General features: G+C 42.6%; 1 protein-coding gene across 3 annotated transcripts; it reads right to left on the bottom strand.

Annotated features, from left to right (window-relative positions):
- Positions 1 to 444: 444 nt before the first annotated feature.
- Positions 445 to 18,555, bottom strand: prkcg (protein kinase C, gamma). Of its 3 annotated transcripts, none has more exons than XM_031299502.2 (17): positions 17,458 to 18,555; positions 16,163 to 16,419; positions 13,134 to 13,165; positions 12,936 to 13,018; positions 11,909 to 12,020; positions 10,972 to 11,100; positions 10,703 to 10,859; positions 10,103 to 10,304; positions 9,101 to 9,298; positions 7,123 to 7,296; positions 6,699 to 6,790; positions 6,162 to 6,224; positions 5,859 to 5,997; positions 4,746 to 4,826; positions 4,468 to 4,575; positions 3,151 to 3,291; positions 445 to 2,345 (listed from the first exon to the last, which is right to left on the bottom strand). In XM_031299502.2, exons 2-17 carry the CDS (start codon positions 16,402 to 16,404, stop codon positions 2,184 to 2,186), a joined length of 2,115 nt encoding a protein of 704 aa, XP_031155362.1. In that variant the 5' UTR covers positions 16,405 to 16,419; positions 17,458 to 18,555; the 3' UTR covers positions 445 to 2,183. The 3 variants fall into 3 exon arrangements, with proteins under 3 accessions (XP_031155362.1, XP_031155366.1, XP_031155365.1); XM_031299506.2 differs by lacking the exon at positions 17,458 to 18,555 and adding an exon at positions 15,896 to 16,015 and having other exon boundaries at positions 16,163 to 16,234; XM_031299505.2 differs by lacking the exon at positions 17,458 to 18,555 and having other exon boundaries at positions 15,896 to 16,283.
- Positions 18,556 to 18,837: the final 282 nt, after the last annotated feature.

Consider the following 18,837-nt stretch of genomic DNA (forward strand, 5'->3'; position numbering starts at 1 on the left):
GGAGGGGAGGAGGTGGGCAGGGCAGAAGGTTGGAGGAGGTGGGAGTGTGAGGCTGCTTCAGAAGAGGAGGAGGAAGTGAAAGTGAGATGCCTGAGAGGTGGTTTTGCTGGTTCGACAACTACAGTATCACAGTAAATAGAGGGGTCAGCATCTTCTGTGTGTGTGTGTGTGTGTGTGTGTGTATGTGTGTGTGTGTGTGTATGTGTGTGTGTGTGTGTGTGTGTGTGTGTGTGTGTGTGTATGTGTGTGTGTGTGTGTGCATGCGCGCACATGCTTGAGATTGCACTTTTGAGTGCAAGTATGTGTGAAAGTGAGGGAGAGGGAGTGAGCGTGACAGAGAGGCGTGAGGAGGACACAAAGCGAGAGGCTCTTCTGCATGTTTGTTTCTCAGCAGCTTCGCACAAAATCACAGAATGAAACACTTCACTCGTTCTCGTTTCATGATTTTTTCATTAAGTTTATTTCGACATTCTTTTTCCAGCAGATAAAAACAGAAGTTAACTAACAGATACATAAATGCATACATTATCTATTGTATTATATATTATTGATTGTGTTGCCTATCGTTATTGTGTGTTGTCACATTTGACCTCAAGTCAAACTGAGCTAAGGCGATCAGATGAAATGCCCTTTTACAGTTGGCCACTATTAAAGGGACACACACATGCGCACTTAAAGCAAATCTGTATGATTTTGCTCCTCTGAATGATGGTGTGAAATAACCAGCTGGTTTGTGAGATAAGAGCACTGAAATGGGATTATTAAACTGTATATTTGCAGGCACTTGCCCTGCTCAGATAGTGTTTAATGACAGTGCTGCTATTATTTTTCCATGTATTGAACAGTCCCAGTGAGCCTCACTTTTAATTACGCCTAATCAATGCTGGGAGTACGTCATTACACAGCAAAAAGCTTCATGGTATACACCACGGAAATAATACTTGTATCTGTACAAGCTTCTTGAAAACATTATTAAGAGGCATATTTTCTAAGATTGCAAATACATATTTTAGTGTTGTATGATGTCATTAAGGAGCACAGATACTGTATATTACAATGCGGCCCGCAGCTTGCTCAAGAATATCAGAGAAAAAAAATCATGTGAATAAAAGATGATGCAGCCCAAACTGTGGCAGTGATGTGAGGACTTCCTCCCAGTGACAATAGAGCCAGGCAGAGTGGGCATGAACTGGGGGGAGGCAGCACTGCAGCCTTCATTAACTGTCACATCGTGCCTGGTGCATTGTTTCAGCATCACTGTGGTTCATCTGAGGTCAACGGTGTGACGTTAAACTGAGAGTTCAGGCCAGGCCAGAGGAACCTGACTGAGCTCTTCCACAGGATGCCAGTCTAATGAATAAAAAAGGCTACTCGCTCAGTTTGCATCATCAAAGTGTCAACACTCTCTCTCTCTCTCACACACACACACACACACACACACACACACACACACACACACACACACACACACACACACACACACACATAGAGTGAGATAGATATTTAGAAAGACACAATATAGTGCTTCTGATGCTGAATTACTGTACTGTGTATAAATGTATTTGACCTGCTAAGAAACATTTTTGTATTCATGTGTATGAACTGTAAAATGATTAAAAAGTGACTTGTTTTGCCTGCTATCTGGCCTGTAGAGCTGTATGAGAAAAACCTGACTAGTATTTGTTTTGTAAAATACAGCTTCTCAATACACAAGATGATTCTAATCAGAGTAACAAAATCTTTTTTTAAATAAATTGGCTGTAAAGTTACACTGGCATATTTCCTTGGATAATCTACAACTCTGGAAAACTAGTGTGCCAAAGCAAATCATTCTAAAACACTGCATGCAAAAGAGATACTACAGTACTCTTATATCAAATTAAGGGATGTCTTCCAAAAAAACTCTAAGATGGAAATCTAAAGCATAATACTGGCTTTGTTTGCATTGCTGCAACATATTCTGTGACTATCAATCGATATAATACATGCATCAAAGAGAGTGCATGAATATAAAGGTGTCTTGGCATTTTCATGTAAACGTCAGAATTTGGTTATGAGAGGTATCTTTAATACTTGCTGCTAGCTCTCATGTTCAAATTCTTTGTTATAAAATACTATTAGGGGGATTACCAGGGTATCTTGTGTACCCTCAGAGGAAATGTTTGCAAGTGTGGGAGCCATTTTTAAACAGCGGTGAGAGGCGAGGGGGCAAAGTCTGGGTTTTGGAAGGTGAAGCCCTGGAAGTCTTCCAGGTTGATGGCTGCTAGTATATCCGGGTCAGAGGGAGTGAGAGCTGGTGGAGCTGCTGTGAAGAACTTGTCGAAGTTTTCACCTTTTCTTCCACCCTGATGAAGAAAAGGAGAAGATTAGCATGCACTTCCACACATTTGTGATGATTACTGATTGCATAGACACCCTCACCCTCCTCCTGAAAAAAGACATAAGAGAAGCCAAATTATAAAAAGACTCCACCTACGTATCTCTTTTTCTCACCCACACCCTCGTTTTCTTTCGAAGGAGCTCTCTACCACACCTACTGCAGGAAAGAAGCTGCTCACGTCTCCTTTCCTGCTCCTTGACAGCCATTGTGCTGGATGATATGAATCTCATTTGGCTAATGGGCCTGGCCTCTAACCCCTGAGCATACTCAGCTCACTCAAGGCACACCTCACCATTGTTCAGCGGGCCACAAACTGGCGTGTAGCAGGCTAATGATGACATATATTTGCATATGGGAGGAGTAGGCAGGACCCCAAGGTCAGGGGGTTCTGTATGTTATAACTGGACTGTCTGATCCTCAAAGCCCATCTCTAGGAACCAGCAGAGGTGATGAAAGAGAGAAACAAGAGGGGAATAGGGTAGAGGGAGGGAGGGACAAGGCCATTTGAACAGAGAGAAGAAGAGGGGATGAAATGGCAAACACAATGACGGCTGAGAGAGGAAGTATGCAGGGAAATGAGGGAAAGCGTGGGAGTTTGAGAGAGAGGAGACAGATGGAAGAAAGTGACAGTTTCAATATCCTAAAAGTGTCTTCGGAGAGACAGAGACAGAGAAAAAAGAGGAAGGAAGAGAGGAAGGAAGAGAGGAAAGAAAGAAAGAAAGAAAGAAAGAAAGAAAGAGAAGAATCTGTAGTCCATCTGTTCAACTGACAGTTCTGGGTTTGAAGGGCGCCGGGATCTCCAATCTCTCCAGACGGTCCCAGTCAATCCAGCAGAAGAACGGATGCTCCCTGATTTCTCTCTCTCCATCCTGTCCTCCACCCAGACGCTTGGCCGGGTGCTTTGTCAGGAGCTTAGGAAAGAGTGAAGAAAAAGGAGGGAAACATTGGAAAAAGAAAAGAAAAATATTGTGGTAATCATGGGATACAGGTGAATTATACCTGCTCTGCTTTTCTTACTCAACAATGGGCATGGCATGCTTGAAATATTATTTAAATGTATTTTAAATGTTATATGAGGTAATTTTATTTCCTTTTTCTGATTTACATTTAGGTATATTGATTTTGTGTGTGCACCTATTCTTGTTGAGTTAAATAAGAAGATTGATATTACTCTTGTATAAGTCTGCTATGTATGAAGCTAGAGCCAGCAGCTAAGCTTAGCATAAAGACTGGAAACAGGGGGAAACAGCTAGCTTGGCTCTGTCCGAAGGTTACAAAATTTGCCTATTAGCACTTTGAAAGCTCACTAATTAACATATTGTATCTTATTTGTTTAACTCAGGCAAAAAACAAAGTGTAAAAATGACTATTTGTGATTTTAAGGGAGTTCAGGTGCAGGAGTATTTCATGGCAGAAAGATTTCAGGAAATCACTGCACCCGGCCAAGAAGAAGTCTGGCACAAAACCCCGCTGTAAAACTACAAATTGTATGTACTGTACTATTGTCTGTATATTAAACAAACAAGATACAATGTGTTAATTACTGAGCATTAGAGATTCTGAAAGGAGGATTCATTTTTACCTTCAGACAGAGCCAGGCTAGCTGTTTCCCCCTGTTCCAAGTCTTAACGCTAAGCTAAGCTAAGCTAATGGCTGCTGGCTCTAGCTTCATATTCAACAAACAGATATGAGCGTGTTATCAATCTTCGTCTAGCTGGGAGGAGGCCTCAGGAAGACCCAGGAGTACTGTAGGTGGAGAGATTACATCTCCACCCTGGCTTGGGAATGCCTTGGTAATGCCCAGTCAGAGCTGGTTAATGTGGCTCGTGTCCCCTGCCCCCATGACCCGATCCCGGATAAGCGGATGACAATGGGTCGATGGATCAATCTTCTCATCTAACTCGACAACACAGCAAATAAAGCATATTTCCTAACATATTGAACTATTCATTTGAGTAGTCAACAATGGTTAAGCTCTGCTGTATTTATTTAAATATATTTTAGAAAGTAATTTCTGATTTACATGTGCATTGATCTTAATTGTCTGTGTGCAAACAGTTATATGAGTGAGAAGAATGGCATCTTACTCCCTTGCAGATAGCGACAGCTTCACGAGAGAGATTTTTCGGGTATACGACACTCTGTTCCATGATGGACTGAAACAGCTCATCCTCGTCAATACCATCAAATGGTGGCTGGAAGGAAAAGACAGAAAGAGAAGAAGAAAAAAAGAGAGAGTAACCATGAGGACCTGTGGGCAAATATATTGAAATTAAAGTCTTTTGAAGTGATTACAAAGGACAAGCACTAGAGGCTTAAGTGTCTGTGCATAGGGCTCTATTGTTTGGATTAAGCTGAGTGTTACCTGTCCTGCCAGCATTTCATACAGCAGTACTCCATAGGACCACCAGTCCACTGCTTTATCATAGGGCTGATATGCCACAATCTGAAAAGGATGGAGAGAACAGGAGAGGAGATAAAAGGGGAAGAATGGCAGTGCAGAGATAAGGAAGTAGACAGAAGACGGGGAGAGTGAGCGAAAGCGCAGCATGCAGCTATCAGTGACAGCCCGAGTGAAAAGCAATGGGAGAGGAAAGTATGGTATTAGAGAGGATAAATGTATGAATGTGCTCAGAAATAATCAACACATGACTTTGGATTTGTGTGTTGCATGGGAACAATTCCCAGCCCCTGGGGAAATATATTGTATCTCTTCCAAAATGGCAGATGCAGGAGAATCAATGTTTACACAAGAGAGTCGATACCCAGGGGTACCATAGCAAGGATTACAATATCAAAGACGTATCAAAGACAGTCACATCTTCTCTTTCTCTTTCTACTGGGTCTGTTTACTACAAGGCCATAAACCAGACAGTGGATATCTCCTTCACTCGTTCTCTGAATTGTATTTGTTAATGATTACTTAACACACAAACACGCACACACACACACACACACACACACATATTTCAAACAATTTGTACAGTAAGCGTTATACAGCATACAGTTATGGTATTTAGCATTTCAAAAGGGTGTCCAGCAAAATCCCCTCCACTGTTTTCAGGCTAAAATTTGCATCCTCGTCAATGAAATCCTTTTGAGATGAGTTTTCAGTGGTTTGTGTTACTCTCACGGGAGTTAATCGCCTTAAGTCAATTGCAGTAAGAGAAAGTAAAACTGGTAATACAAGGTCTCTGAAGGACAATCGTGACGTTCTCTGAGCACAAGCACACATCACTGCTAATTGAATCATGTGAAGTTAATTATTCAAAAATGCTGACAAGGTCAGAGAGGACGGAGGAGATGAGAGGAGCTGCAGCGAAACAACTTTCCGTCTCGCAGAACTGCAAAACAGGTCAAGCAACTGAAGAGGGGAAGACAGGGGTGAAACAAGGGGAAATGAGGGATTTAAGGAGCAAATGAGGGAAATTCAGGAGTTGGGGTCTGGACCACGAAGTGAGAGGCGGGTTTGGTGTACCTCGGGGGCGATGTAGTCAGGAGTGCCGCAGAAAGTGTGCGTGGTGTCGCCCTCTAACATGCCCTCCCTGCACATCCCGAAGTCAGCTATCTTTATGTGGCCCTCGCTGTCAAGCAGCACATTATCCAGCTTCAGATCCCTAAAAAAGGAGGAGACAGATCACACATGTATGAATCATTTTGATAGATAACATCTTTATAACAGTCATTAGCTACAAAAGACATGATAAATCTGTGTCACGTCTGTGTGCTGCAGTGATAGCGCCAAACCAGGCCATGTTAGAGGAGCAGCTCACTTCTCTACCTGTAGATGATGCCTTTGCTGTGGAGGAAGAAGAGTCCGACTGCTATCTCTGCTGCATAAAACCTGCAGGGAGAAAGAAAAAGGGGTGGGTCCCCGTGGTCTCACTACTGGTTGCTTTATCTTTTGAAAAATTGGCAAAGGTTTTCAGCGAGAAAAGATAGAAGGGAGCTCAAGAGGGTGATGAAAGGGAGAGAAACCAAATAGATTAAAGGCAGAAAAATGAAGAAAGAGAGCTGGATATGAGCAACAGGGTGAGAATTAGTTTTAGATGATTGATCAAAGAATATTGATTAGATGAACAGCCAGGAGGAGGGAAAATATAGATAGAAAGATGAGATTGGTGGGAGGAGAAAGTCGGGAGAAAGAGAAGAGGGCTGGTACTTGAGTTGATGACTTTTTATGAGTCACCAGGTATAATGAACAAATCTAAGAGATGAGTGTGTATGTAAAGGAACAGAGGATAAAAGAAAGAAAATGAGAAACTGTAGATGAGGACTGTAATTAAAGGTGAAAGAAAGGAGCTTTTTGACTACATACGCTGCATGAGGCTCTTTGAACTTGCCGACTATCTGAATGTGAAACATCAGGTCTCCTCCGTTGACGTATTCCATTACATAATACAGACGGTCCTGCAGAAACAAAACACACACACACACACAGACACACATACATGGACACACACATACACTCTCCATACATAATCACCTCTCTTGTCCAAATTAAAAAGCAATCTGTTAAAACCTCCTTCAGGACCAAGGACCCTTGTTAAAGAAAGCAAACTAATTATTTCATTTATTAATCGAAAATCTCAGGCAGCCTTTGCTGAAACAACTCCTGGGAGGACTACGCAGCCAACATGTCAGGTAGGTTTATGGACAATTTAATGAAAGTTTATGGGTTCATTTGGGATCACTCTTCTACACACACAGACCGACCAACAGTCTATGAGACCGACACACACCTCAGTCTGGAAGGCGCAGTAGAGTGATGTGAGGAAGTGAGGGCGAGAGGAAAGCGCCAGAACCCTCCTCTCCACCAGGGCGCTCTCCATGTCCTCGTCCTGGTAGAGAACGTCTTTCTTCAACACCTTCACGGCGAACAGACGCTCGCTGCCTCGCTCCTCTGCCAGCAGCACCTGCACGAAGACAGAGAGAGAAGAGAAAGTTTTGTAACAATAAAGAACAACAAGAATTTGAAAGCAGCTAGTGCACGACTTAAACCTTCAGGCCCATAAATAAACCCAATGTTTATTTATAGAAAACACTACACCCACTGTCTGCTAAAAGAGCATTTTTCAATTCCAAATTCCTTAACACAGTTAACAGAACAGCACTCTTTGTGTCAAAGTCTTAAATGTATCTCTCACTAAATCTTCACTTCTAGCTTTAGATACATATAATTATGCATGTACTGTAATGCTGCCAGTACTGAACATTTTTAGGTCATTGTGTTATCAGTGACATGATGCTCTAGTTAGGAGGAAAATAGTTCTGCTGTTTTAATAAAAATGAGGTGCTTTTGAGGCAGATTTGCAATATTTTGTGCATGAATCAAGTGTCATGCTAAGCCAGGACTTGTTTAAAGTGTCTAGTATTAAAAAATGCATGTACTGGTAAGTAAGTTATCACATTATATGAACAGATGCTTAAGCAAGTTCAGTACTGTGCACATTTACCCAACATGGTAAACTAACTGAGGCAATGTTTAATCAAAGCTGCTCTACGCCTGAAGATTTCAAGACATGTTAATGTCATAACGAAAAAGCAAAGCAGAGTTTTTATCAGACATTAAAAACACATTCAGCGACTATTTCTTCAATCCTGCGAAATTGGCTGCGAGTGGGTTGCTCTGAAAGCTAATGATGCTATAATTTTCTACAATGAGAGCCAAATGACCCGGGTTTTACTGTGGTCTGTGGGAAAGATATGGTCAAGAGCACTGGAAAAGTGCTGACAACAACACTGCTTAAAATTGTCTTGTAACCTGCAGCGCTGTGCTGTAATTGCCACTGGCTAGTGGGGATCTCATTTTACTTTCAAATAGTTGTGAATAGTAGCGAAAATTACATGGTGCCATTTTTCAGAAATCAATGTGACTACACAAAGCTGCTTGTGTGTGTGTGTGTGTGTGTGTGTGTGTGTGTGTGCAGTGCCGTTGATGAACTGAGTCACCGAGTGATCTTGTCTCCTGCACTCTCAAACTAACTTGCATAAAAAATGGGACTCATACCTCTTCAGAATATTACGAATCTTACTAACACAATCACATTCTTTTCCGGTCTTGTTATGCCACTTCCTTTTGGTCATTGTGTCACAGAAATCTTCTCCTTTTCCTCTCTATCTTAGTTTCACTCTCCCTCACTCTGCAGCCCCGGGGTCTGTGTCTCCTTTTCTTGGGTCATTTTTTTTTTCCTCACATCTTATGTAAGTCGAGTCTATTTCTCCTGTCCTCTGTAGACTCTCCTCTGACAGTTATGAAACAGCACAGGGGGATTTCAGAGGAGGAAGAAGGACTCAAAACTCCACTCTCTTCATTATGCCTCATCTACTGGGGAATTAAAGAGAAAATGGAGAGCTGAGTCTCCCTTGAAATGAACACCTCCAGGAGGACTGTGTGGCATGCAGGAAGCCAGTCAGCCTGAGCTCACGACTGCTGACAACACAAAAGAAGCTAAGGGTTAAATTAGTCATTTGGCAGAGACAATGAGCATGTTAGTAAGAAAGGGTTTTTTTCTACAAAGAAATTCCACCCAGGAGCTGCTGTATGAAATGCCACTTTAAGGTCAAGTCCATCAATAGAAGATATTATTTAAAGCCAGGAATAATCTTTGCTGTTTTCAGCATGAACAGCCTATTTGATATCACCTACAGCTGTTGGATCAGAGGCGCTGATTGTATGTAGAGAAGATGACATTTCGTCTCAGCGGCTGCTGTGTTTACCTTGCCAAAGCTGCCTTTGCCAAGCACCATGAGGAAGTTGAAGTCAAGGATGCCCACTTTGACTTTGGCAGGGCCTGGGGTGTGGACTGGTGGGCAGGATGGTACAGGGGTTGGAGACAGGGTCGCAGGGAACGGTTCAGACAGCGCGGCAGGTAGTGCTTGAGGCAGAGAGGGTGTTGTGCCGTCTGGCTGAGGCTCCTGGAGAATCGTAGTAGGAGAGTTGAGAGATGAATGAGTGGATGCAGTCCAGCACGCACGCACGCACACACACACACATACACACACACACACACACACACACACACACACACACACACACACACAACCTGACCAACAAACCAAACTCCTTCCTACCCCTAGTTTTGGATTACAGTCAGGCAGAACAATCCTGCACCCTGGTGGAGACAGAGTGTATTTAGCGACAACACCAGGCATAAATCTTCTGTGTTTTTTTCTCAGATAGAATAGGGAGGGACAGTTCAAGATCCTGACCCAGTGTGAGCTGTTGCAGCTGTTGTTTATTCGATGTAGGTAATTATATGCTGATGAAGGCCAAGGCCTTAGAATAAATGGTCATTAGCATTGAAAAAACATCAAGGGCTGCTCTAGTTACAGGTTGCTTTTTGTTTAGTCTGGATCAACAGAAGTACATTTCCAGAACAGATGCAACAAGGCAGGCCAGATTTTATGTGGTGTCTTCTTTTGCAGGGTGCAAATGTTCCACCAAAACAAGTTCCTTCCCAAAACTATTTCGCAGAGCCACAGTTGTTGCTTCCGGAGCTAAGCGCCGCCTAAAATGATTGTGATTGGTTCAAAGAAATGAAAACAACCCACTAACCCAGAGCGTTTTTTTTCTCCTATCCCAGAATGTACAGTATGTGTGGTGTAGCCAGATCTTACTCTGCAGCGCTGTGAAGATAGGCCTGGCAGTGCAAGACTACTTTTTCTTCAACATGAGGATCAATCGCTTTTTTCCCGTCCGTACTGGAGTAGGTTTCCTACCTGCAGATCTGGGTCGGGCACAGGGATGTTATAGTATTCTCCCTCATCTTGGGCGAGGAGTTTGAACCAGCCACTGATAGGACGCCTGAAGATCTCACTCACTCCGAATGACAGCGCTCCCATGAAATCGTTCCTGGACGTGCGGTCCCAGTCCCATACCTCCACAGACAGACGCCTGTCCCACTGGTGACCGCGCACTGAGCTGGAGAGACAAACACAAAAACTCAAAATCACTGGGGAGAGTAAGCTCACTGTGTAAGCAACACAAGGCACAAAGACACAGAAGGTAATGATTGTTTTTCTTATTTTTTCACCTTTGTGACAATTTTCAGATTCCTAAGGCATTTTCCAAATATCCTAACTTGAAAATGCAAACATAAAGGTAGTAAAGGATGAAATATTAACACTGTTGATGTACAATAAGCTGCATATACTCAAGGAGCATCATTCTTATTTTCTACCCTCTAATCTTTGTTTTTTAGGGTCCCTTTTTATGACTCAATAATTCCAATTTCTGGGACATTTTACTCTAATTAAAGCACATTTTGTCTCAGACCCAAGTACATTTTCCACCTTGGATTAAAGTTCACAAGGACTCACAAGGTGAAACTCTCATTCCAGACGGGATTAAGTGTTGAGCGGATGGTCTTGGTCTTCTGTTTGCTGTGGCTCTTCGGGTCTGGAATCAATTTCAGTTTAACATACGGGTCTGACAGGCCATTTGGATCCATGGGCATCAGGTTACGAGCCTCCCGCACTGAAGAGAAAGTAGAATAAAAGAAAGCACAGAGAGAAAAAAATCCTTCATTGCCTGTGTAATCCTACTATTTCTTTTAAAACACTTCCCATGATCCAGCTGGTCCCCTCACCGGTGACATAGACATCCTCCGTCTCTCCTCTGACAGTCAGGTGGATCCTCCCTCTCTTCTCTGTGTGGTCTTGGCCACAGAGACTGGGAACACTGGTTTCACACCGTCGATGGACGTTCATGTCACAACCTTACAGTACAAAGATACACATACGTAGAAAATATGAACAAACGCATGCATAGGTGCCAAAAACGGTAATTAGATAAATAGCAAGTTAAAAATTATCAAATGTTTCCTATAAATGAAATGTCTATCACACTGACTGTGAAATGTCTTGTTTTTGTCACTTTAAGCTATTGCATTGACTTATATTTATAACCTCAAAGACTGCCTAACCCCTACCCTGATCCTAACCTTAAAGGAACAGCTTGACATTTTGAGAAATACACTTAATCCCTTTTTTTTGTCAATAGTAAGATCAGAAAACTGATACAACTGTCATGTCTTACCTATAATTATAGCTATACAACCAGGAGCCTGTTAGCTTAGCTTAGCATACAGACTGGAAACAGGGGGAAATAGCTAGCCTGCCTCTGTCTGACAGTAACAAACCAGCAACTCTAAAGCTCACTAATTAACACCCCATATCTCATTTGTTTGGTGGGTAAAAAAAACTGACTAGTTGTGGTTTTACAGGGGGTTATGTTTTAGACTATTTCTTCGCCAGGCACTAGTCACTTCCTGGAGTCTCCGCTGGTTGCCAATCTCCTCATCTAATTCTCTGCAAGAAAGTGAATAAGTGTATTTCCCAAAATACCTTAAAAGTAAACTTAACAAAGTCAACTCTAACGTAACACTAATTTGGTCAAGACCAGCTTTATTTCCCTAGCTGGAAGGTGAGTCCCAACAATGTGCCTGTGTTAACTGATTCACGTCTCCACAACACAAAGTACATGCACAGATTTATTACACATTTGTTATTTGTGGTGAAACTCACAGCCACATTTCATGCCCTGGTGTATGAGGCCGTACAGCAGCGAGCCACAGTGGTCGCAGAAGGTGGGACTGGAGTAAGTGTGGACTTTAAATGTGTGCTGACTCTTCAGGTCCTGAAATACAACAGAAACAATCTGCATTGAGAACACACACACACACACACACACACACACACACACACACACACACACACACAGCGTGACCATGGAAGGAACTGTCAACACACACACATTTACACACAAACTGCATGAGTATGATTAGTGGAGAGATGTTGTGGGGTATTCATGCACAAGCCAATTAGATTTCTCCACTGGGAGAGGACATATAAATGAGAGTGCATCTCGGCAAGGCTGTGTGTGAGTGTATGTAGGTGTGTGTGTGTGTGTGTGTGTGTGTGTGTGTGTGTGTGTGTGTGTACTGTGCAGAGAGAGATGAATCATTTTTTATCTCTTTACAGCTCATCAGACCCCACCACCACTCTCCACACACCACCTTCTCCCAAACTTCTTTCCCTCTGAGCCGCTATTTAAAAACTCTGTCACCCTGTTTCTCCTGTGTGTGTTCCTTTCACTCTCTCATCCTTTTTTTCACTCAAACACTCACACACTGTTACACACATGATCCCCTTGACCTAATTTCTGAGGCAGTTTATTTGGCTGGCAGAAGAAGAAAAAAGGTTCACAAAAAACAAATCTCCCTGAAATCCTCAAAATGCCACAGAGAGGAAGACTGAGTAGTATGTTGCTCTCTCCACCCTCTAATTCTCCCTCTTATCAGCCCCTCCACCCATCCACCTGCATCTCCCCCACTCTCTATCTTCAACTCGCTGCATCTCTGAGGCCTTGTAAGATGACATGCCATGAGTGCAGACGTCACAGATGCGCGATGCAAAGGATACACGGATTGACGGATGAGTCATGCACACGTGCTCCTGGCACTGAGCGGATGGCTAAATACGATGATGACAGGCTAAATCTCGACTAAAATGGAAAACAAGAAATTGAGAGGAAAAGGACACATCTGCTCACTTCTGGTCTGGGGCCCGCCACAGAGCCAGGACAAGTGAAGGTGACAAATTCGTGACATCTTTTGTGGACCACAAAACTGCAAACTAGAGGAAACGCAAGGAAAAATATCCTCAAAAAATGAATCAGTCACACTGAGAAAAATCATCTGAGAAGATAAAATACTGTGGAAAAAGACAATAACAGCGGGTTTATCGTTACCTTGACATTGGAATCCCTGTTTGCCGATGCCCCTAAATGAAAAAGGCACATGGATTAAGACACAAATACAATCTTCTCTACTCCTCTTTAAGGTGAAACATTATTCGTTTCCCAGCCATGGGAGAATAGATAAGGCTTCCAGGACTGAGATAGTGCTGAGATAGTGTTGCATTATTCCATCCTGTATTAACACCAAAACACATGCAGGCACTAGTTGAGAACAAACTCTGTCTCATCAAAAAACAAACACCATTAGCCGTGTTAGAGGCTGCCAACGTGATAAACAAAGTCATTATGTGTGAAGTTTGAGTGTCTTTCCTCTCTAAGCCACACTGCTGACCAGGTCAAGTGGTGTCAATCATTGTCTCACACACACACACACACACACACACACACACACACACACACACACACACACACACACACACACACACACACACACACACACACACACACACAGGTAAACACAATTTAATTCAAAAACAGTTTCCAGAACTGCGGTGTTCGCTAGTTTCCAGTGTCTCCTTAGAGCTTTAATTGAATAATTAAAGCCATTGATTGACTAAAGAGTCCACTCGGCGGCTTGCCTGCTCTGAATCAAGTTTTGATTAGAACGGCAGACAAACAAGACACTGCCGAGAGCTCCTCCACAATCATACTGGAGAGGTCCAGGGGTTCATAGGAAACTGACCACAATCACTGATTTAAAATCAGTTCACCATCTGGCTGAGTAATAATTAAAGACAGGGTTGCAGAGGGTAATCTGATCCTTGATCAGCATTCAACAGAAGTCTCTGTCTGCAGCAGTCTTTGTGTATGAGACCCAGTTCTGCTTTTTGACCAGCAGAGAGCATTAGAGAGTCAGGAATGGGTTTGGAGAGATTCAACAGTGTTGCTTGCTGGCCAGATATCACAGGGGATTCACTGCATTTTAAATGTAATGCTTTGAAAACGTATGCAATTAATTAAAACGTTTTTTTTTTTTTTTTTTTTTTTAAATATAATGTATACTATTAAAAACATTCAAAAAACTCTATAAAACTGACCAGAATACTCAAAACCATGCTGGACTGTTAAAGTAAACTAAAAATTACAAATAATATATTAAAGAGAAATTACAATTCATTTTAAGAGGTCTTTGGTCTTTGTCCTTTTTTACTGATGACATTTTTTGACATGTCACAGTATAAAATTAATCATGGCTGAATTCCATTTGGCAGCTTCAGTTTCAGGGTCCTGGTATTGTGCATATTGGCCCACTGTCACACTGTCATGGCTTAATGGGACACATGCATACAACTGATCCATTGTTAATTATATTAGTAACATCCATGCTTTTCCTACTATGCTAAGTCAAAATGTCTGCTGTGAAAAAGGCCTGTTGGATCTGTCTCTAGATCAGTTTAAAGAATATCGTTGTATGGTCCAGTGATTTTACCTTATGACACTTGAGATCAGCAGATCACTGACTCCAAACACACATTGAACTGTGACACAAGTGTCACTTTGTTTTTCTTAGTCTTTAATTAATCTACCAATCCTCCCCAGGGGCCACCACACCCAGGTTGAGAGCTGCTGCTGTGACATCCTGTGTGAAGGAAAAGAGTTTTAACCCTGAACTAAGTGCTGCTACTGCAGCCAAGACAGGAGCCAGTTGGAGAAATGTCCTGAAAGCTACCCAGAGGCTGCTGGCACATGCACTGCCCTGCATCCGACATACACCACCACCATATGTCCACACACACACACACACACACACACACACACACACACACACACACACACACACACACACACACACACACACACACACACACACACACACACACACACACAAAAGCTCTCTGCATGGTTGTGTGTATGGATATTTTAACATGAACACCTATATGCCTGCATGTCAGAGGTCATACATTTACTCAAGTACTGTACTTCAGTATGAGGCACTGGTACTATATTAAACAATTTATTTTCTTTTATTTTTGTTTACACTGCCTCCCCAATACAATATTTTCCCTCTGCATTTAGCTGTAAATACTTTGCAGATTAAGATTAGCAGAAACATATAATCCTTGTCCTGTGAAAACTGTGTATCTCCAAAACATCAACATTAGCAAAACATCAGCATGAGCAGCTTTGTGACAATGTATTTTTCCAAATTTCTCGTTTTCCATTTTTGGCATTATTTCTCCCATCATTATTAAATGGTTTATATAGCTTAAGAAGTAAAATACTTTTCTAAACTCACAAAGGAGCACTAAAATCCTTCAGTTTACCTATAAAAAAAAACAAAATCACCAAATTTAGAGATGCGTAGTTTTCACGGGACAGTGACAAGTGTAAACTTCAGCAGTTTAAAAGATATTTACTGTCGATCTAGCTCTGTAGTCCACTCCACCGATTGTATGTATGATAGTTCAGTTTACTCGTTATGAGAACTCGGCCTGTGAAAACCACAGGCTCGGCCATTATGTCTTTTGTGGCTTAGGTGGAGCTTTCCAAAGTCTGTAAAATAACACTAATGGTGGTGGGACCTAATGAAGAATAAAAAGTTAGAATATCTTATTTTAATCTGTCCTTGGGAGACTTTATGGAAGTGACGTGTTACAGTAACGATCCTTGCCTACACCGCTGCCTGTGTGTGTTTGTGCATGTTTGCATGTACTGTTACTTTCTGCAAGCATTCATAGTAGAAAAAAAACTCTTTCCTGATTGAAATCTTGCTTGTGTGCATGCAGTATGTGTGTCTGCATTTGTGTGCGTACATGAAGTTCCTAAAGTAACTCCTGTATTGTGTGGGCTGCAGTGTGGAGGTGAGGTTATGTGATCAGATCAGGTCAGTGTGGCTACAGAGTGTAGGCTGTTTCTCCAGCTGGCAGCTGAATCTGGTGAAAGAGAGAACATGTGCAGAGAAAGTCAGTTTCAGATGGAGTAGTGGGATGCCTGAGAAGGCGGCTTATGACCTGCCGGGTTGGTTTCTCTTTAAAAGTGCAGGTGTGTGTGTTTGTGTTTGTGTTTGTGTGCTACTGTACCAGATAAAGTCAGTGCAGTGGCTGCAGAAGGTGGGCTGTTTGAAGAAGCGGGCAGTGAACTGGTGGTCTTTCACCTCGACAATCCTCTTGTGTTTGAGCGCTCCCTTCCTCTGGAACACAGGCACCCGGGGTGGAGGGGAGAGGGGCGAGGGCAGAGGGGAGGCACCGGGGGAGGTTGCCGATGTAGGGGAGGCCAGTGTCAACGGGGAGAGGGAGGGGGAAGGGGTGATCGGGGTCGACATGATGCCTGGAGGATACAGTAGAAAGAAGAGAGGGGAGGGAGAGGGGGAATGGATGATGAGTGTCAGTACGGAGGATATAGAGTTGTACAGGCGAAAGACCTTGAACATGGGAGATGGAGGAGGGGAGGAGGCAAGAACAGGGAGAGGGAGTGGGAGAAGGAGGGATGAAAAGTGTAATGGGTCATGGTAGCGACAGGAGTTGTATTAATGGCACATGGGATGTAGGGAGCAGTAATGGAGTGACGTGATCGAGAAAAAGATCGAGAACGGACCGGAAGTGCAGAAGAAGATGGGGGGGAGCACAGGGAAAGCAACAAGAGTGAGAGTGATAGAAGAAAGAGAGGTGTAATGAGGGAGACAGGGAGGTTAATTCACATACGGAGAAAGAACTCTCCTAAGAGACTCTCAGACGCGTTTGGAGACGCTGAGCGATTAGTGTAACTCACTGTGTGTCCCACATACTACCTGTCCATTTTACCTACATATCCCTCTTGCTGTACCCCTTATATATCCATCCCCCTGGCAGAACGGATAACTCTCCACCCCCTGGTCATCATGTCAACTGTGCCTCCTGTTGCCATGTCAACAACACCCCCACCACCTGCTCCAATATTAGAGCCTGTATCCAATCTCAACTTCCTGCCTGCCCTTATTAGCAATTAGTCCCACTTTAGAAGTAAAGTTTGGACCAGAATATTATGTATATGTCTATAGGGAATGAGATGCTCTGGAAAAAGAGCAAAATGGCAAATTAGCTGAAGAGATTGCGGTGCAAGAGTTGCACACTACTAAATGATATATGAAACACCAACAGAGATTTAATGAATAAATAAATAACCTTGTGGCTAAAAAAGAAACATGCCAGAAAGAAATGTAATGAAATGATGGTGTCTCAGAAAAGAAGCAGAAGTAAATCAATCAAAAAGGTTGAATAAGGAGAATGGTAAAAAAAGGGGCACAGTGATCAGAAATTAGTAAAAGTAATGACAAGAATAAAATATGTTCTGAAAATGTGGGCAAACCCATACAGCAAAGACAACAAAGACACAATACCTGAATTTGTGGTGATTTAGAAAGAAAGGCTTGACTAAAGGACAGCTTTCTTCTCTTCCTCTCCCCCTTTCTTCACCTCGTTTGGCTCACTTCAAAAGAAAGGCTAAGGTGTCACACCTGTAGCTGGTCACCTAAAAAAAAAAAGAGCGATGGGAAGAAAAGACCGAGAGAAGTAGTGCTGTGGTAATTAGAAAAGAATCAGCCAAAATGTAAAAAAGAAAAGAAAAACCTATTACAACAAAAAGCGAAAGCAACAAGCAACAAGCGTTTCAGGAGATTCAAGCTTTCTAGGAACCAAAGATAGAAGAGTAAAGTGTTATATATCCGTTAACCCAGAGGCAGGGTGAGGAGGAGGACGAAATAGAGAGGTGGTATTCTCTTTCCAAGATTGATTCTGTTTTTACTAAGAAGAGGATTAGAGATGGAAAGAGAGGAAGAGAGAGAGAAAGAGAGAGAGAGAGAGAGAGAGAGAGAGAGAGAGAGAGAGAGAGAGAGAGAGAGAGGGGACCAGGCAGCGATTCATTTTGAAATCTGGGTTACTTCTCTCAGGAGAGGGTGAGGGAGGTAGAGGAAGGAGGACAGATGAGACAGAAGCTGCCATTTTGCCACCACAAATACAGTATGGACAGGCAAGTGCCAACTGTCTGAATTTCACTTCCTCTTGTGCCAGACGGAGCGAGGAAAGGAGAAGAGAAAGAGTATCCAGTCTGGAAGAAAAGAGCAGAGCGCTTTAGAGGTGGAGAGTGAAAGAAATGGCTAGTTAAGTGCAGCTAAAACAGGAAATAAACAGTTATAAGTCATGGACTTTGCAGCAGATCCAGATGACTGAAGGATCAACAGGCCTATGAAATAAACAATCCTGTTAATCTTTTCTGCAACAGTTAACAGTATGTTCACAGCATCTGAAATTTCTTCTGAGATCAGAGCAAGTGGTGACATGATAACACTGCTACACTGTGCACTGAAACCAGGTCAGCTAAGCCTGATGGGAAGAGTAGTTTCCAAGAAAAGGGTCTGTTTGTCAATTGATTGCCCACGCATTGCATGCACGTGCACACACACACACACACACACACACACACACACACACACACACACACACACACACACACACACACACACACACACACACACACACACTAATTAATTAAACACATACTAAGCCTTAAAGGAACAGTTCAACATTTTAGGAGGTTTATTTATTTGCTTTCTTGCCGAGAGTTAGATGAAAAAATGTATACCACACTCAAGTATGTAGCTGGTATGTGTAGCTAGAGCCTGAAGCTGGTTATCTTAGCTTAGCATAAAGACTGAAAGGAAACGGGGGAAAACAGCAACCCTTTTCCAAAAATCATTATAATTACAGAAATCAAAGTGTAA

Source organism: Sander lucioperca, chromosome 10 (assembly GCF_008315115.2).
Source record: "Sander lucioperca isolate FBNREF2018 chromosome 10, SLUC_FBN_1.2, whole genome shotgun sequence".
Lineage (NCBI taxonomy): Eukaryota > Metazoa > Chordata > Actinopteri > Perciformes > Percidae > Sander > Sander lucioperca.

Excerpts from the sequence above, each read along its gene's own strand:
- prkcg (XM_031299502.2), bottom strand. The coding sequence starts at position 16,404 with ATGTCGACCCCGATCACCCCTTCCCCCTCCCTCTCCCCGTTGACACTG. Across the intron at positions 13,166-16,162 it reads CACTGCACTGACTTTATCTG|GGGCATCGGCAAACAGGGAT; the intron begins GTACAGTAGCAC and ends TTTTTCATTTAG. Across the intron at positions 6,791-7,122 it reads ACTGCGCCTTCCAGACTGAG|GACCGTCTGTATTATGTAAT; the intron begins GTGTGTGTCGGT and ends TTGTTTCTGCAG.